Here is a 17,461-nt window from a genome sequence, read left to right as displayed (position 1 = left end):
ACTCACATACTTGCATATACACGGGCAATTGGAGGTGGTCCTCGGTCTCATTTTGTGCAGCAAAATACACAAATGGACTCCACACACAGTGACAACAAAAATACACGGGGGAGTAAACAGAATTAAAACAAAAACATATAAAATGACAACAAAAAAAACTCAAAATAAAAATAACAACAAATGTATAAAAAGCTTCTAAAAATAAACAAAATGACAGAAAGGTAAACAGAATTAAAACAAAAACACACAAAATGAGAGAAAAATAACAACATATGCATTAAAAGACTCCAAAATTACAGAAAAGTACACAAAATGAAAACGAAAATACACAAAATGACAAAAGTAAACAGAATTGAAACCAAAACACACAAAATGACATTAAAAACACACAGAATGAAAAAAGAAATAACAACAAATGTATAAAAAGCCTCTAAAAATGAACAAAATGACAGAAAGGTAAACAGAATTAAAACACACACAGACAAAATGACAACAAAAACACACAAAATGAGAGAACAATAACAACAAATGTATAAAAAGCCTCTAAAAATAAACAAAATGACAGAAAGGTAAACAGAATTAAAACAAAAACACACAAAATGACAGAAAAATAACAACAGATTCATAAAAAGACTCCAAGTACACCAAATGAAAACGAAAATACACTAAAAGGCAGAAAAGTAAAAAAAAAAAAAGTAACAGAAAGGCACAAAATGAAAGAAAAGTACTCAATAAAAACAAAAATACAACAAAATGAGAAAAAGAAACAACCTTTTTCCTGTGCCAGGTCGTCTTTGTATTAATGTTCCAGTTGGTCAATAGTTTTTTTTTTTTCTGTGGCCCTTGAATCGTATTTTTCCAACTCCTCAGCTCTTTAATTAGATTGCAAACCTTTTCCACAGCTTGTTGGTCTGAGCTCTTTCTTCTCAGGTGATCAATTGGAAATGCTGATTGTATTTTATGTTCCTTTGGGTCTCCTGTCTGTCTGAATGCTAAAGGTATAGAGATGGAAAAGAGCTTTCTGCTAATTGTGCTGCACTCATTTTACATTTCACAAACAAATGTTTGTCAGTGCTCAGTGTTTTTTAAATGTATTTATTCATTTTTTGTTAATTAATAAATGGTTAATACATTTATCCACATCAGGAGCCGAAACACGAGAACAGACATTGGCAAGTGCATTGTTTTTAGTTTTGTGTAAACACAAAAAAATGAGAAAATTTCAGAAATTTAAACAACAAGAGAAAGACACAAAATGACAACAAAAACAACTCCAAAAAATTTGAGAAAATTTCACATCAAAAATACACACAATGATGACAAAAATTACTCCAAAAACACCATCTTACCTCAAATATACTGTACACCAAGAATGACTTCATAAAATGATGTGAAATAACACAATACGCCAGAAAAAGGAAACATAATGACAACAAAGATGAACTATCTGACCACAAAAATACACAAAGTGACAATAAAATTCACAATCTAAGAAACACACAAAAATACACAAAATGACAAAATTCACAATCTAAGAAACACACAAAAATACACAAAATGACAATAAAAATCACAATCTAAGAAACACACAAAAATACACAAAATGACTACATCAAAAAACACAATCTTACTTCAAATATACCTCAGAAATGACTCAATAAAATGACATACAATAACACAATACGCCAGCAAAAATGCACAAAATGACAGCAAAAATATCTCCAAAAATCACAATCTTACCTTAAATATACTCCAAAAATTATGTAAAATAACACAATACGCAAACAATACACAAAATGACAAAAATAGACAAAACAATTCCAGAAAACCCACAAAACAATACACACAAAATAAAAATAGAAAAATACACTTGGTGACTTCACCAACACACAAAACAACATAAAAACTGATCAAACCTTGTGTTCTTTTGTTTTAACTGCTCATTATTCTAAATGCTGACATGATGATAATGTGGCCCTTGGATCAGACAATCTGACTTATTAGGCACCGCTTTGATAAGTTACCTATTTTTGCACTAGTACGTGACTTATTGTACATGGAGTTTAATTTGCAAAAATGATTAGTTAATTCAGAACTGAGAACTGAAGGTTTGTCGTGTTTATCTGCAGGACCTGAACAAACGTCAGGGTCTGGCTCTGCTGACCAAAGTGGGGGAGTCGGTGAAGCAGGTGGCCGGGGGCTACAAGCTCCGGGCACGGCCGCCTGAGTTCTGCGCAATGGGAGAATACTTAGACACCTTCAGCCAGAAACTGGGAACCATTGACCGGATAGCACAACGGATCCTTAAAGAGCAGTCAGGTATCAAACTATGTCTTTATTATGTACTACTACTGCTGACTCACGCTCCAGGGTTCAAACTAACAAACCCAGATGACAGGTGTAGTCAGAGCCTTAGCAGACGTACAGTAAATACTGCTGAACTTAACAAGTTTTGTTTTAACCTTCGGGGCAACTTTGAAAAAAGTTACACTTTGAGCTTAGGTACCAAAACGGTTCCCTTCATAAAACTGTCATAAAACTGTTGTACGTGGTCATACCAGCCTGTCATTGTACGATCCTGTTAGATCTCAGAAACTAAGCAGCTCTGGGCCTGGTTAGTTGTTGGATGGGAGACCTCTGTGGTATTTGTCATTGTGTCCTTGGGCAAGGCACTTCACCCACATTGCCTAGTATGAATGTAGTGTGTGAGTGAGTGTTGGTGGTGGTCGGAGGGGCCGAATGCGCTCTATGGCAGCCTCACTTCCGTCATTCTGCCCAAGGGCAGCTGTGGCTACAATAGTAGCTTACCACCACTAAGTGTGGAGTGAAAGAATAAGGCCTTCATTCTGTAAAGCGACTTTGAGTGTTCAAAAAAAGCTCTATATAAAATTGATGCATTATTATATATTTAGCCTCCCCCCCAAATTTTTTCACCTCAGATCTTTTCAACAACTCCAGACCTAACCATAGGTGTAAAGTTTTTCATTATGTCTGTATTTTTTTAATATTTTGATGCCCTTTTTGTTATGAAAACAATGACAAAAACATAAAATATGCATATTTTTTTTTTCAAAAATAGGATACAAAGTGGAACATTTGATTTGAAGTTATTACAGCCTTGACTAGGTCAATAATTGATTGGAACATTGATTTTGAGGCATTATTATCCGCCGCCACAGAGAGGAAGAGGGATATAGGTTTGAGCTCCCTCCATCTGTACGTCCGAGTTAAAGGGGACCGCTTTTCTCAGAAACTGTTTAACATAGGATAACCAAATTTAGTGTATGACTACAGGGTATCAATACCTAGATGGAGTTTGAAAATGAGAAACACACAGTTATTTTATTCCCCCTAAGGGGCCCTAAAAAAAAAGAAAAGAAAAGTTGATTTCTCATTTATTTACGAGTCAAATATTACGACGATTGGTGGTATCGAATCATTGACACGTACCTATATATATTTGGGGGCCATTACCCCGGGTGCCCCATTTTTCAAATAACTTCTCCTCTGTTGGTTTTTCCTAGATCGGAATGCAGTTTGGTATGAATACTCTATGAATGAATATGATGAGACGCTCTGAACCCATTTTTTTTAAATGGGGCCCGTGGGCCCACCCCCCATTTCCGGTCATTTCCAAATTTATGGGAACATAGTGATATATCGTTTTAAAGGTAATTCACCGTAGATTACGATAATGTCTCGCACAATTCAATTAAGAGCATGGGGACACCCCCCTCCTTTTTTTTTGGTAATTTCCATTCAAGTCATTTTCTCATTTATTTGTGAGTCAAATATTGCGACAGTTGGTGGTCCCGAATCATTGACACATACCAATGTATGAATGGTGCCCGTTACTCTGTAAGTGCCACGGGGGCACCAGGGGCCATTTATGAATATCTTTTCCAACTTCAACTCCAGACCTAACCATAGATATAAAGTTTTTTTTATGATATTCCTGTGTTTTTTAAAAATGTTTTATGCCCTTTTTGTCATAAAAACACAATTTATTTTCAATGACAAAAACACTTGTGGACCGAAGGGGAAAATGAGCAAATTAAACAAATTTCACTCAATGTGAGGTGGAGTTATTAATTGTTGAGGTGGTCACACGCAGGAGAGCGTAATGTAGTGACACAGTGAACATTATGAATGATAGATCACGTTGCGTTGCCTCATCAGACTGTTGACAGGTGAAAAATAAACGATCACATATAAAAGCGGAGGAGAAAATGTGGATCACTCTGAGTGTGTTCCTTTGTATAACAGCTACAGGTGTTGCAGCCAACTGATCGGCAGTTTTGCGCAATGATCATGTGATTTTGATTATTATTATTATTATTAATAATATAAAACTGTATTTGTAGGGACGCACGTGTCACTCACTCCCTGCGGGCATCAGTATAATTTTTTTCCTTCTCCGTTTTTGCAAATACTACAAATAATGTGTGTTGTGAAATGTTCAATGTGTTCGATTATTTCACACACATTCTATTAATTTCACAAAGCTGTCTTTAATTTCATCTTTCTCCTGTTGGCGTCAGAGTTTCCCGTTTCTCATGATTTTGTGCGTACGGCAGGGTCAGAGCTGTTGTGGAGGTGCGCACATTATCTTTTTTTTTAATAAATTTTAATCTTTGCTCATATGTGGCTTAAGCTTTCTTTTGTACATACGCAGCGTTTATAAATCCGGCCCCAGGTCTAGACCTCATCACCTTATCACCTCCCTGTGATGCAAACCTTCAGAAATTAAAATTTATTTTAATTTCTAGGAGGAGATGTTTCTCATTGTTTCAATGATGGAGAGATTGTACGAATGAGCGTTTTCCAAGGACTGGTTGTTATAATGCATAAAAAAGGTGATTGACTTCAGTCATTTTAATATCTTTGTTATAAAGAGAGAATTTTTAATTTTTAAACCTTATTGACAATAACAACTTACCGAATGTATCTTCTATTTTGCCGTTACAAGGTAGATTCAAGAAAACGTTGAGTAATTTCAGTACGCCGAGGTCGGCACAAGTGTCGTCTTTTTTTGGAAATCAAAATATGGTCACCCAAGATTAAGCATTTATTTGTATTTATTTTCACTGAAACATTGTAACAAATGTGTTGAAGTATCACAGATAAGATTTTGTTAAAGATGATGCAGTTTGTTGTTTGGTTTGTGAATAAATAAAATTGGTCAATTGTGAAAACATGATATGTACTTTACAATAAGGTAAAAGTGGTAAAATAGAAATGTGATGATTTTCTATGTGAAACAGTTGCGTATATTAAGAGAAATAGTGTTGAAGCTGTTACTATGAAATTTACGGTTACCTCGTCTTTGACTTGAAAACACACTCTGTGGTGATAAATGATGAAGACCAGACAGGAGAGATGATGAAGTAATAAAAAATTATTTAATCTAAACTAAATAAAAAGGTACAAAGCGGGACAGACAAAGAAGTGGTCTCCTCTGGCCAGAGGAGAGACGCGAAGAAGGGACCAAAAGTTCCTTTCACACACATTTATACCCCACTGTCCCACCTCCCCCCTTCCACAGACAGCAAAGAAGAGACCAGGGGGGGAAGGTCAGTCTGCCAGAGGTGACACCTCCGATGTCGGGGTGGGTTTGGACGTGCTCTGGCCTTGGAGATTAAACTGAGGCTGGAAGCTGTATCATGGGAGTATGGGTCCACTGACTTTGCAGGAAGAGGAAAAGACATCAGACAGGAGTGGAAAGTTACAAATTGGGGTATTAAGTTGATTGAGATCAAAAAGCAAATATATGAGTATACATAATTAATCAATTTTGCCACCACAAAGCTGAAGTATTTCTGTATTTTTTTAAGTTACTGCCAGTCATCCTTTTCCCTCTAATTAAAGTGAAACAGTGAAACCAAAGTCTTTCACAAGTTTATATCAAGCTGGGAGTTTTTCAGATTATCCAGTAACGTTGAAGTAGCTCACAGTGTCTGTGAGGTTCGTGACCCCTGGTTTAGACCCTCCTGTTTTCTGTTTTAACATTTACTGAATTCCGTTTCAGAGTTTACACATTTTTCTGTCATTTCTACATCAGTTTATTTGTCAGTTTCCGTTTCGTCATCTTTTCCTGTTTAGATGACTTTACTGTGGCTGTTAAACTTCCTGAAAATGTACCAAACATGTTAAATAGATGAAATGCTACACTTACGAAACATTCAGTCACCCGTTTCTGTGGGAAAAGTACTGTGTAAATGTGTAATATTGCCCCAAAACATTTCATTTATTTATTTAGCACACCTTTAAGTGAAGAACATTTCCATGTGAGTGTGGCCCGATTTTAATGTAAAAATGTAAAAACATAAAGGTTCACATTGCTCTTTTTTGTTCCAGAATGTGAATTCCATCTGTTTTTCTTGATCACAGACAATGGGAGGTCTGTTAGAGCTCGAAATGTAACAACGACTCGAAATGTAGCAAGACCCAAACTGTTATTAAAAGAAGATTTAATAAAACCCAGAATGTAATAACTGGTAAATGTCTATATATGTACTGTAAAGAAAAATTACCAAAAATGTCAAGGTTTTCCAAAATGCTTTTATTTTGATATATATATATATATATATATATATATATATATATATATATACATACACACACGTTTCATTATTGACCAGTCGTAATATTTTTGGTTTTATTACATTTTTTAAATGATATTTAGGCCTCAGTACTTTTGTTACATTATTGACCAGTTGTTACATTTTGGGTTTTATTACTTTAAATAACTTGTTACAAATTCGGCGCTTACAAGACCCTCGTCGCGTGTCGTGGATTAGTCCTCAGTCATGTCTGGAGTACTTTAATAAGTGTGTCTGTGCGTGTGCGTGTGCCTGTGCCTGTGCGTGTGCGTGTGCGCGTTTATCAGCGCTCCTTCCAGCAGAGGTTGTGTGTGTGTGTGTGTGTGTGTGTGTGTTTACAGACAGAAGCTTCAGCTCTTGAGGCGATGAGACTGGAGGCAGGTTGACAAAGACGAGCTTTGCTCAGGCAGAACAGGCCATTCAGTAAATAATAGTTGTCTGGGTGAAACGTCCTTATCACCATCCTTTGTTTGTTGACGTGCTGTAGTTACATCAAGGTTTCCATGTTAGAGGAGATCAGATGAGGAGATGATGAAGGTTCATAAGCTGACACAGACGCTGTGAGAAAGCGTGTAGAACAAATATAGATTTAAGCTGCAGATTAATATAAATATAGCTTCATTCCTCCTGTTTCTCCTCTTCATTCCACTAGAATACCTGACTGAGCTCCGTGACTACGGCAGCGTCTACACCAGCTGGGCGGGGTCAGAGGACGAGCTGCGGCGTCCTCTGGAGGCCGTGGCTGGTTCTGTGAGCACGTGTTGCGGAGCGGGCGACGATCTGAGCGAGAACATGAGCCAGGACTTTCTTCCTGTGCTCAGAGAATATGTTCTCTACATCGAGTCCATGAAGGTGAGAACACAGATGCACGTTTCTTCATTTCTTTTGTATTGTGATTCTGAGCAAACATTTTGGGATCTTGAACGAGGGTGAGCTTTCAAGCCCCGAATTGCCTCCCATATAATTCTGAAAAATAACACATTTCCACATTTATTGACCAAACAGGGTACAAGTAACATGATATTTCATAATACATCAAAAACTAGGTTAAACTAATCACCTGCATGAAAAAACAAATGAAAAACTCTATCAGTTAAAAAAATACAGGAAATAACCAAACGTGACACAAAGTTTCAGAAAACAAGAAAGGATAATATTCTGCTCCATGTGAAGCACGTGCCAACATAAATCATTAGTGAGGATGCATTGGCATCCTCACTAATGATTGCTGTGATTGTCCTCGAGAGTTAAAATACATAGAACAGATCCAGGTTTAAGCAAAAGTGCGACAACAACTTCACAGTAGCTTAAATTTTCTGATTAAAAAATCAAATAACTACATATTTTATAACATATAACATTACAATTAAAAAATAATAAACGCTTCCCATAGCTTCTCAGCATAGTGCGAATAAAAAATTAAACATGCCTGTAACACACACACAGCTACTCAAAGGGTAAACACATGTGAACAAAGAGGGGGATGGCTCACATCGTGCTATGGTAACCCACAAGGACGGAACTCAAAAAAGTCTGAAATAAATAATATATATATATATATTTTTTAACTCGAATTTGCAAAATAAAGATAGTTTTTATCTACAAATAACCCAGCCCTAGTTGACAGAAGTGTCCCGATGCAACTTTTTCACTTTCAATACGATATCCAGACTGCATCCTTGGTTATTGGCCGATACCGATATTGTTCAGATACGATATCGCGGCACAAAGCTTTTATTACTTAATTTGAAGTGTGGAATGTTCAAAAAAAAGCTTGATCAAGCATTAATACTTTGTAGGTGTTATTATACAGTTGGTTACATACATTTTAACCTCAAACATAAGAATATTCTCCAGTTGAATAAAATAAATCAAAAACTGAATTATTACTACCTTGAAAAATAACCTGAATAAATCTAATAAAAACAACTGATATCATACCAGAGATTATAGATGCAGCTTAATATAATTTGATACGTTTTTGTTGTTGCTGATATCGGACCAATATAAGTATTGGATCAACACTCTTGCATGTTGATATTGCGAAGCAGGCTATAAATAAAAATGACTTTGAAAGGAAAAAATTATATTATTGTAGAGGAAATTTTGCCTTTTTGAGAAAAAAGACATTTAGATATATTTGGTCCATATCACCCAGCCCTAATATCAGCTATTTCCTATTGTTTGAATTTGAGAGTTAAGGCAATTTTGAGAGTAATTTGTCAAAACAAAAGCAGCTGAAGTAATTAAGTAGTGTAGTTTTTTGGGGGGGTTTTTTCCCACCTGATGTAGAGCTTTGCAAACCCGGAAATATATTTCATTGTCCACTTATGAGTGTCAATTTAATAGCTGTTGATTATAGAATTATTTTACATTATGGAATTTTCAATGTCAGTAACTGTTCGGGCTATGTCATCATGTTCTTAACAATTCAAACAAAAGAAATTAGACAAAGGAAAAACAAACTCAATGAAAGATGGTAAAATTTATTACAAAATGTAGATTATTCCCTTAATCATGATACCACAATGTTAATTATCATTAAAACTTCATAAGGAAACAATTGAACTATAAAATATAAATGTACAAACATCTATCGTCTGTGTGACCTTTGACACAGGTTTGCTGAGTCGTCAGTATTATACTAATTCTTCCTGATAGCACAAAGGAACGTGTTGCTTTTGTCTGTTTGTGATTCCAGAACGTTTTGAGGAAGCGAGACCAGAGCCAAGCTGAGTACGAGGGCCGCCTAGAAGCAGCAGTGCTGCGGAGACAAGAGGACAAAACCCCTGTAAGCATCTTCCTCTTTTATTTGTGCTGAAGATGTACGTGAAAGTCTGTACGTGCAATGCAGCCACATAGCAAACCACCCAGGGGCGGATTCACTCAAGCTTTAAGGGTATGAAAACGTGTGTAAACGTCACTCCACGCGCTAATAAACCGTACAAACCCCAGGGAATTAGGAGTGCGCGACTGCTGCACATCGCAATGCGCCCTTAATCCATTTAGCGTGTTTCCCTCTAATTAATATGTATAGTAGGCGGAGCTCACAAGGGGAGCCAAAAAATGGGAGGAGGATATGCTAATAAATGAATGCAGTGGGCACAATGCAATTAATCAAATCTGTAACTGTTTGCGGTGATTGTTTAAGCACAGGAAAAAAGTACGACACACACGCAGAGATCCACTACAGTAAATGTTTACACAAAATACAGTGGAGATGGAAAATAGACTCCAGTTAACCTTTCTAGTACAAGAAAATAATTCAAATGAAACAATAGTCAATATTAACAGCCACTGAATGAGAAAATGAAGATTATTTTTGTCTTCTTTTTTAATAGTATGTTAATGTTTTATTTATTCAAACAACTGTTCCTTAGAAAACAGGAAAACGTGACTTGCGCGAATTACTACGCGGAAGTCAATTTAACTTCAAAGAAAACATCAAAGCGATCAGCAGACGCCTCTGACGAAGACTGGGAGTTGTCAGTCGAACATGTCAGGAGATCAAAGTGGATTTGCTAAAGAACAGTTGTCTGAATAAATAAAAACAACAATAAAAAAAAGACCAAAATAATCTTGCTGGAATTAGGCTTTCTATAGTAATTGTGTTGATTAGATGTGACTTAGAAAGGCTTTCACCTGCCTACATCCCAGAGTTAACAATAAGTGTTTAAAATTTATGTGCAAACATTTCAAAGAAACTTTTTTCACTTTTCACAAATCCAATTGGTATCGTGAAGTGCTGCGATCCTTGTGAATTCTAGGTGTGTAAAATGTAGTTGTGCAATTGTGTCCCCTGCAGGGCCCTGTAGTTGTAGTTTTCTGTGTTTTTGGCTCAGATGCCTGTGGAGGTGGAGAAATGCCAGGACAAGGTGGAGTGTTTTAATGCTGACCTAAAGGCCGACTGGGAACGATGGCAGAGCAACAAGAGGCAGGATTTCAGACAGCTTCTGACCGGCATGGCCGACAAAAACATCCACTATTATGAAAAGGTACACACAATTTCATTTATTTATTAGTTTTTTCCTCACAATCTTACTTTAAATATGAAAAAAACGGCTTTAATCAAATATTCTGGTGTGGAAAAGAACTATGAAATGACGAGGAAAGATATATTCAGCTTTAGAAATCAAATCGGCTACTATAATCTGTCAATGTTTTCCTTACATTTTGGCTTCTGGTGTGAAGAAAATGTATCATAGGCTGGTGACAGAGAGAAACCTAGAGCGGACGAGGATTTTTTCCAATTACATATATTCAACTAATTTCTATAACCATAAAAGGTAACTAAACCCTGAGGTTTGTGCTTGAAATTTAAAAGATGCCTTCATTATGGACGGGGCTCCTGGAGCAGTTAAGACACACCCAGTTTATACTATACAATCTCCAATGAACAAGCTATGCTATGCTAACTAGCTTCTCAAAACTCACTATACCGCTCTATTCACAATTCTCTCAATCCAACCTACTTTCCACAGATTGCAGAGTCCACAGGTGCTAGTTTTTATAGAAGGGGCGGAGCTAACAGTGCTGGTTGATGACATCAGAAGCCACCAAAACGTCATAATCCACCCTTCTTAGCCAATAGCAAAAATCAGTTGTCAAAGCCGTGTTTCAATTCATAGAGAGCAGTCACTCAACAAAATACGACAATTTAAAATACTTTGACTAAAATGTCAAGAGTTGGACTAAAATCAATCAACAAACTACTTCATACAAAATATATATTTATTTTCATTTTGACGAAACATTTACATTAATTTTAGTTGTAGTCTTTTGATTAAAATACATTGTAGTTTTAGTCCTCAGGACTATTTCAGTTATAGTCTAGTTTGAGTAAACTAAATGACTTTAAGATTTTATTCTACTAAATCTGTTGCAGAGATAGTCTGGATTATTCAGTTCTTAGAACAGAGTCATCTGAAAGCGCTATCAAAATAAAAAAATAATAATGAGAAAGAAAAAAAACCCAACAGGATCCACATGAACAAGCATTTAGCGACAGTGGGAAGAAACAACTCCCTTTTAACAGGAAGAAATCTCCAGCAGAACCAGGTTCAGAGGTGGCAGCCATCTGCGTCGACTGGTTGGGGTTAGTAGACAGAAGGACCAACAGAACAGGATAGAGAGATAGAACATCAGAGTGTTCCAGACTAGTTGAGCCGTGAACCACAGATCAGGAACTGCCATCATCAGCTTCGCGACACCTGAAACAGAGAAGAGAGAGAAGGACGAGGAGAAGGCACTGACTGCAGAAAAACATGATACAGTATTATCAAGTCAGCCTGTCTTGGGCCTGACTCCCAGTGGCCTAGTCAATATTTATTACAAAGGTGACAAATCTCTTCCTGTTTATTGGTAAGCTAACAGCAACTCCAAGGTCTGTAAATGTGACTATTTACAGACGAGCCCATGTCCGCTCTAGTGGTTATGATATTATTCAGTCCTGTTTATGCGGACTGTAAATTACAACCAGCTACATCAGAGTTAATACATTTTTACAATGATCAACCTGATATGGGATGGTATTAATATAAATACATTCAGACAGATTTGATGTGATCAATGCAGATGGCCAAATTCTGATTTGATTTCTCCCCATGTGACAAAATTATAGTTGAAGTCGACGAAAATGTCAATGTTGTTCAATGTAGTTTTTGTTAACATGATGTTATTTAAAATTAGTCATAGTCTAGATATTGTCACCTAAAAATCTTTTAAAAATGTATTTTTTTATTTTTTTCCCCCAATTTCAAAGTTAAAAACATGTTCTTTTTAAGAAATTAAAAAGTTGATTACAGCACATTACAATCTATAAAAAAAATACTCTAATTTATTGTCACGACAGAATGTTAGGGAGACTTACCTTTACCATCTCACTTACTTTTATCAACATCGTTACCACAGGAAACAATATGTTTTGTGTTTTTAGAGTTCATTTTTGTTGTTGTTTTGTGCATTTCTGTGTCCTTTTTGTGTATTTTTCTACATATTGTATTATTTGGGAGTTTTTCTTGTCCTTGTGTATTTTCATTGCATTTTATCAAATAAAATAACACCAATTAATTCAATTCAAAATGTTTAGAATTCTCAGGCTCTAAGTATAGCTACATTCATTAACTCTTAAACTGAGAAAAAAAACCTCCATTCAATGCTGTTTTGGTGCCGTACGTTACATTTAACACTAGAAGTCCCACAGAGGTGTCAAATGAACTTTTTACCTATAAAACCCAGAGAGGTGTCATTTGACCCAAAGAGAACACAAAAATTATTTATTTTTAATGACAGTGTGGTGTGAGAAATGTGCAAAAGAACAACTGTGATTTGTTTTCAATGGTTTTTATTTAGAAGAATCTCCTTCATCCTCTTATTGAGACTCGTGACATACTTGGCACTGCCACGGTATCTCTCTCCTACATTTGCCACATGTGTATTTGTGGCAATGAACACATCGCACAGTTGCGCGATTGCTCTTGCAGCAATGGTTGATCTGACACTTAGCCCTTTTCCCAGGGCCAGGTGTAGGCGGTTGTTGTTGGCGCAGTTGCTCTTTGAGTGCCTTCTTTTCACTCACATGAGAGTTAGCCAACTCTCTTGCTAGCTGAACCAGGAAGTCCACCCGTCTCTCCTGCACCCCGGTGCATGCTTGATAAAGCAGATGTGCATTGAGTGCCGCCATGTCGATCATGTTGTAGAACACGGCGACTGGCCATCGCCGTGTTCCTGTGCGCACACTGTACTCCCGCACCATCTGGTCCATCACATCCACTCCGCACTTTGTGGTGTTGTATTGGGTGATGGTGTTTGGCTTCCTTTTGATGGTTTCCTCAGTCTCAACCACGCTGTGCATGCTGCTGAGAATGTAGACGGTCTTTTTTCGTTTGGGCGCATACACCGTCAGCGTGGCACCAGTGGTGGAAAACACCTAAAAAAGAAGAAATTGTTGTTATTATAGCGGTTTTAAACACAATGACACACTCAGAGGTGTTGATGGAATAAAAAAGACCAACAACATACCTGAGTGGTGAATTCCTTGCGGTCCATCTTTCTAGTTGACTGAGGAATTTCCCGGCGAATCTTGTTGACTGTCCCGAGGATGGTGGTTTTCCGGCTGAGCAGTCGTCGTGCAAGTGTCAGTGATGTAAAGAAATTGTCCGTGGTGACCGTCCTGCCTTTGTCCATAAATGGTTCCATCAGCTTCATCACCACACTCTCAGAAAGTCTCTCCTCACTGGGACGACTGGGGTCCTTTCCAAGATATGGGAGGACATTGCAGATGTACTTTGTTTTCAAATCACAAGCCACCCAAAACTTTATGCCAAATTTGTCGGGTTTTGTTGCAATGTACTGCAGGAAACAGCAGCGAGTCTTCGATGGGAAAAGCTGTTCATCAATTGTGATGTGTCGACCAGGGTTGTAGCATGTGATGCAGTTGGTAACAAACGATCCCCACACATCCGAAATTGCAGCAAACTTATCTGTCTGCACTCGCTCACTGCGCGTAAACATGTCATCAAATCGTAGGTGACGCATGATGTCTTGGAAACGGTTTCGTGACATAATTCCAGTGATAAGTGGGTTTCCCAGGCATGCTGACCAGCTGTCACGCAGAGATGGAACCTTGGTCACCCCCCTCAAAATAATAACAGAAATAAATGCCATTAGTTCATGGAGGATCATGAACCAGTCCGTCTGCTCCGTTTGCCGTGCATGCTGAATAGTCCATTCTTGAATGGGACGGAGCATGCCAACAGTAATGAAACAGAGGAAGCTCTGAAGGCGACTCCTGATTCTTCTTCTGGCGACTCCTGATTCTTCTTCTGGCCTTTGCTGTTGGCTCTCCATCTGCAGCGTACGGTTCCATTGGAGTGAAACGGAGAATTGTACCCACATGTTCTTCATGCCACACTGTGCCCTCTTTCGCCGTCTCTGTGGGCTCACTCTCCAACCGAGCTCTCTTTTCCAGATGAGGAGCAGTCGCGTCATCTGCAATGTGAACAAATTCAAATTATTCTTTTCTTCGGTTTTAAATAAAAATAAAGTCAGGAAATGAAAATAGGATGTTTGGGAAATCTAACCTGAAGACAGCTCAGAGTCCGAATCCGAATTTGGCTGAAGGTTGATGTCCTCCCCATCTGAGTCACAAGGGTTTGCATTGTTCAGGATCAATTCCAACGCTTCTTGAGTGGTAAACCTTCTCTGCATTTTGAGTAGAATAAGTGTGGAGTGTCAGCAGGTGGAAGCAGCCAGCTATTTATTCCCCACAGCACAAAAGGCTGCATGACAACATGGTATTCCAGTGGTGTCCAATTCCGGTCCTCGAGGGCCACTAATCAGCACACCTTATTCAAATGATCATCCAGCTCTGCAGAAGCCTGATAATCATTTGAATCAGGTGTGTTGGAAGAGGTGACTCTGTTTCTTTCAATGTTTGTAGTCTGTGTTTGTTCTCCCCCAGCATCAAGCAGAACGAGTTAATAAACGGGGCATTGTGACTTTAGCTTCCAGGGCACTTCCCCCTAACATTCCAGACTTCCATTGTTAGAGTCAGGCTCTCCCCCCTGCTGATTTCTCAGGTGATTCATTTACAAATGAATAGATGCAAATTGTAGCCATCAGAGTCGTCAGTTTGGTCCTAGAGTTCATTTGACCCTGCTCTGGGACTTCTGGGGGGATATAGAAATCCCTGGGACTTCTAGTGTTAATGTGATTGGTCGGCTATGATGTGATGCATTTGATTGTTGTCTGGTTATTTCATTTATTTGTAGTTTAACAAAGTCCGTTGATCATCAAAATAATAATTTACGCAGTAACGGTTGGGTGTAATAAATTACTTTACTTCTTTTAAAATGTACTTAAGTACAAGTAAAATTACTGATTTAGAAATATACTCAAAAAAGTACATGTACCCATAAAAGTAACTCAATTACAGTAACATGAGTACTTGTAATGTGTTAGTTTCACCTCTGACATTTTGTGTTTTTTTTAATGTAATTTTCTAGGCATTTTGTGTATTTCCACTATTGTTTTGTATATTTTATAGTTTAGTTGGTAGACAGGGGGGGGGGGGGGGGGGGCAGCATCCACATGTGGCCCATGTCTGGTTCATAGAATCTGACATGAAACGCTTTCTCTCGTCTTCCTTTCACCTGATTGCTTCTCTTACCTTTGGCAGTGCCAGGCAGCGTGGGAGTCCCTCGTAACTCTCCTCCAGGAAAAACAGAGTGAGGACAAAGGCATTGAGACGAACTGATGTCCCCGTGTCCCGCTGCTCGCTCTCCGTCTCCGTCTTCTGTCTCATGCCAAGGAAAAGAAGGAGCAACCATTCATTGGATCGGGACCACCGCACTTTGTTTGTTCTCTCATCAGACGATCGCACAAACATGGAGTCCACTCAGAGGTAACAAATGGTGCATTCGAGGACTACTGGGGGAAAAGGAGAACCCTTCTGTGTACAGAACTTTGTTTCATTCTCGTTCTTAATAACTTTTTCTACTTCCGATTTCTAATGGATTGTGAGTTGCCAATGCTGCTTGTGTTCACCCAAGGCTGGGAGAGGCTCGTTTTCTGTTTGTTCCGCCAAATACAAAGGTTCACCGTTGCAGAATAAATGTTGCTTTTGAAGGTAAAGTTTGTTTTTTTTTGCTCAAGAAGAAGAAAAAAGCATCAGTTTGTGTTTTGATGAGAAGGCTTTTATTTAAAGGACGATAATATGTGAGATTTATTTTCTCCTTGAACTGTTTTTCTTTAGTTCGGCATCAAAATGCTTTTGGTTTTCCCACAAAAAGCAAAAAGACATGTAATTTATTTAACTTAGGTTACATTGAGTTGGAAGCATTGGCTCCCCCTTGTGGCTGAATGAGTAAAAGTATTTTACTCTGCATTTTTCACTATTTGTAGGGCTTCCGATTTTCCGTGATCGTGGAAAACAGATGGTAAAAAACTGAATTATTATATTTTTCGCTCGTTATTTAAAATCAGCCACCAACATGACACAGAAATGCTTCACGTGATTGTTTTGGGAGAATAACACGTATTTAAACGCTATTTTTCACAGGAAAACAGGTGACTGATGACTCTGAAAGGGTACTGGTACAAAGACAGGTTTAGCTGAGGGTGTATTAGCTGAACTGGTGATGAGTTTACCTGGTGACTTGTCAAGGCAGAAGAAGTTTTAACAAATGATGTTTTGGGACCTCATCAGATATCACACATTTCAATGGGAGTTTTCCGTTTAAATGGGTGGCTCAGGATTAGCAGTGTTTCTAACGTTGCTCTTGCAATGTAACCCTCACGTCATTTCAGCGTAACCATCTTGCTTTTGTTAATCATCTGATCAAATGTAAAATGAATAACACTATATTAACCCTATTTAGCATGTTTGCTACGATTTAAGGTAGTTTAACTCATTCACTGCCATTAACATTTCAAATCCAAATGCTCGCTGCCAATGCCGTATATGTACGTCAATTGTGTTTTTCAACGGGGGTTGCTAGGAGACGGTGTGACGGAGCTCTACCATGAATATCAGCCTTGTACTATGATGTAGTGACCAACTGGTGACATGTAGGTGGCAGCAGCAGCGCACCTTTGGACGAGAGATTAGTCATGATTATCACTATCACTGGGGAGGGCGAACCCAGGGACGAGGCAGAAAATGGCACTACGAGGGAAGATTGTGAAGCTCACAGCAGCTCATACTCGAGCAGAGCATGTGTGGACCTAAGTGGACTTTTGAGAGTGTCGCGATTGTGAGACAAAACGTTCAACAAACCGGGGCAAGCGGTGAGACTCAGCATGTCCGGGAGGAGGAAGTTGTGTGTGTGGAGAATGAGGGGGGGAGAGACTTGGAGGAA

General features: G+C 38.2%; 1 protein-coding gene across 2 annotated transcripts in view; it reads left to right on the top strand.

Annotated features, from left to right (window-relative positions):
* Window positions 1-16,235, top strand: part of snx30 (sorting nexin family member 30) — a 29,450-nt gene extending 13,215 nt beyond the window's left edge. The window contains exons 5-9 of one of the 2 annotated variants that reach the window (XR_003675259.1): window positions 2,130-2,319; window positions 7,255-7,454; window positions 9,304-9,393; window positions 10,408-10,597; window positions 15,781-16,235. Coding sequence is in view for 1 of the 2 variants with exons in the window: in XM_028463211.1 (XP_028319012.1) it covers window positions 2,130-2,319; window positions 7,255-7,454; window positions 9,304-9,393; window positions 10,445-10,597; window positions 15,781-15,858 (711 nt within the window). In the remaining variant the exon portion in view is untranslated. The remainder of the gene's footprint in view (window positions 1-2,129; window positions 2,320-7,254; window positions 7,455-9,303; window positions 9,394-10,407; window positions 10,598-15,780) is intronic. The other variant, XM_028463211.1, reaches the window with a different exon arrangement.
* Window positions 16,236-17,461: the final 1,226 nt, after the last annotated feature.

Source organism: Gouania willdenowi, chromosome 12 (assembly GCF_900634775.1).
Source record: "Gouania willdenowi chromosome 12, fGouWil2.1, whole genome shotgun sequence".
In the NCBI taxonomy this organism is placed as follows: domain Eukaryota; kingdom Metazoa; phylum Chordata; class Actinopteri; order Blenniiformes; family Gobiesocidae; genus Gouania; species Gouania willdenowi.
The sequence above is the reverse complement of the archived record's forward strand: the minus strand, read 5'-3'. Positions and strand labels throughout refer to the sequence as shown.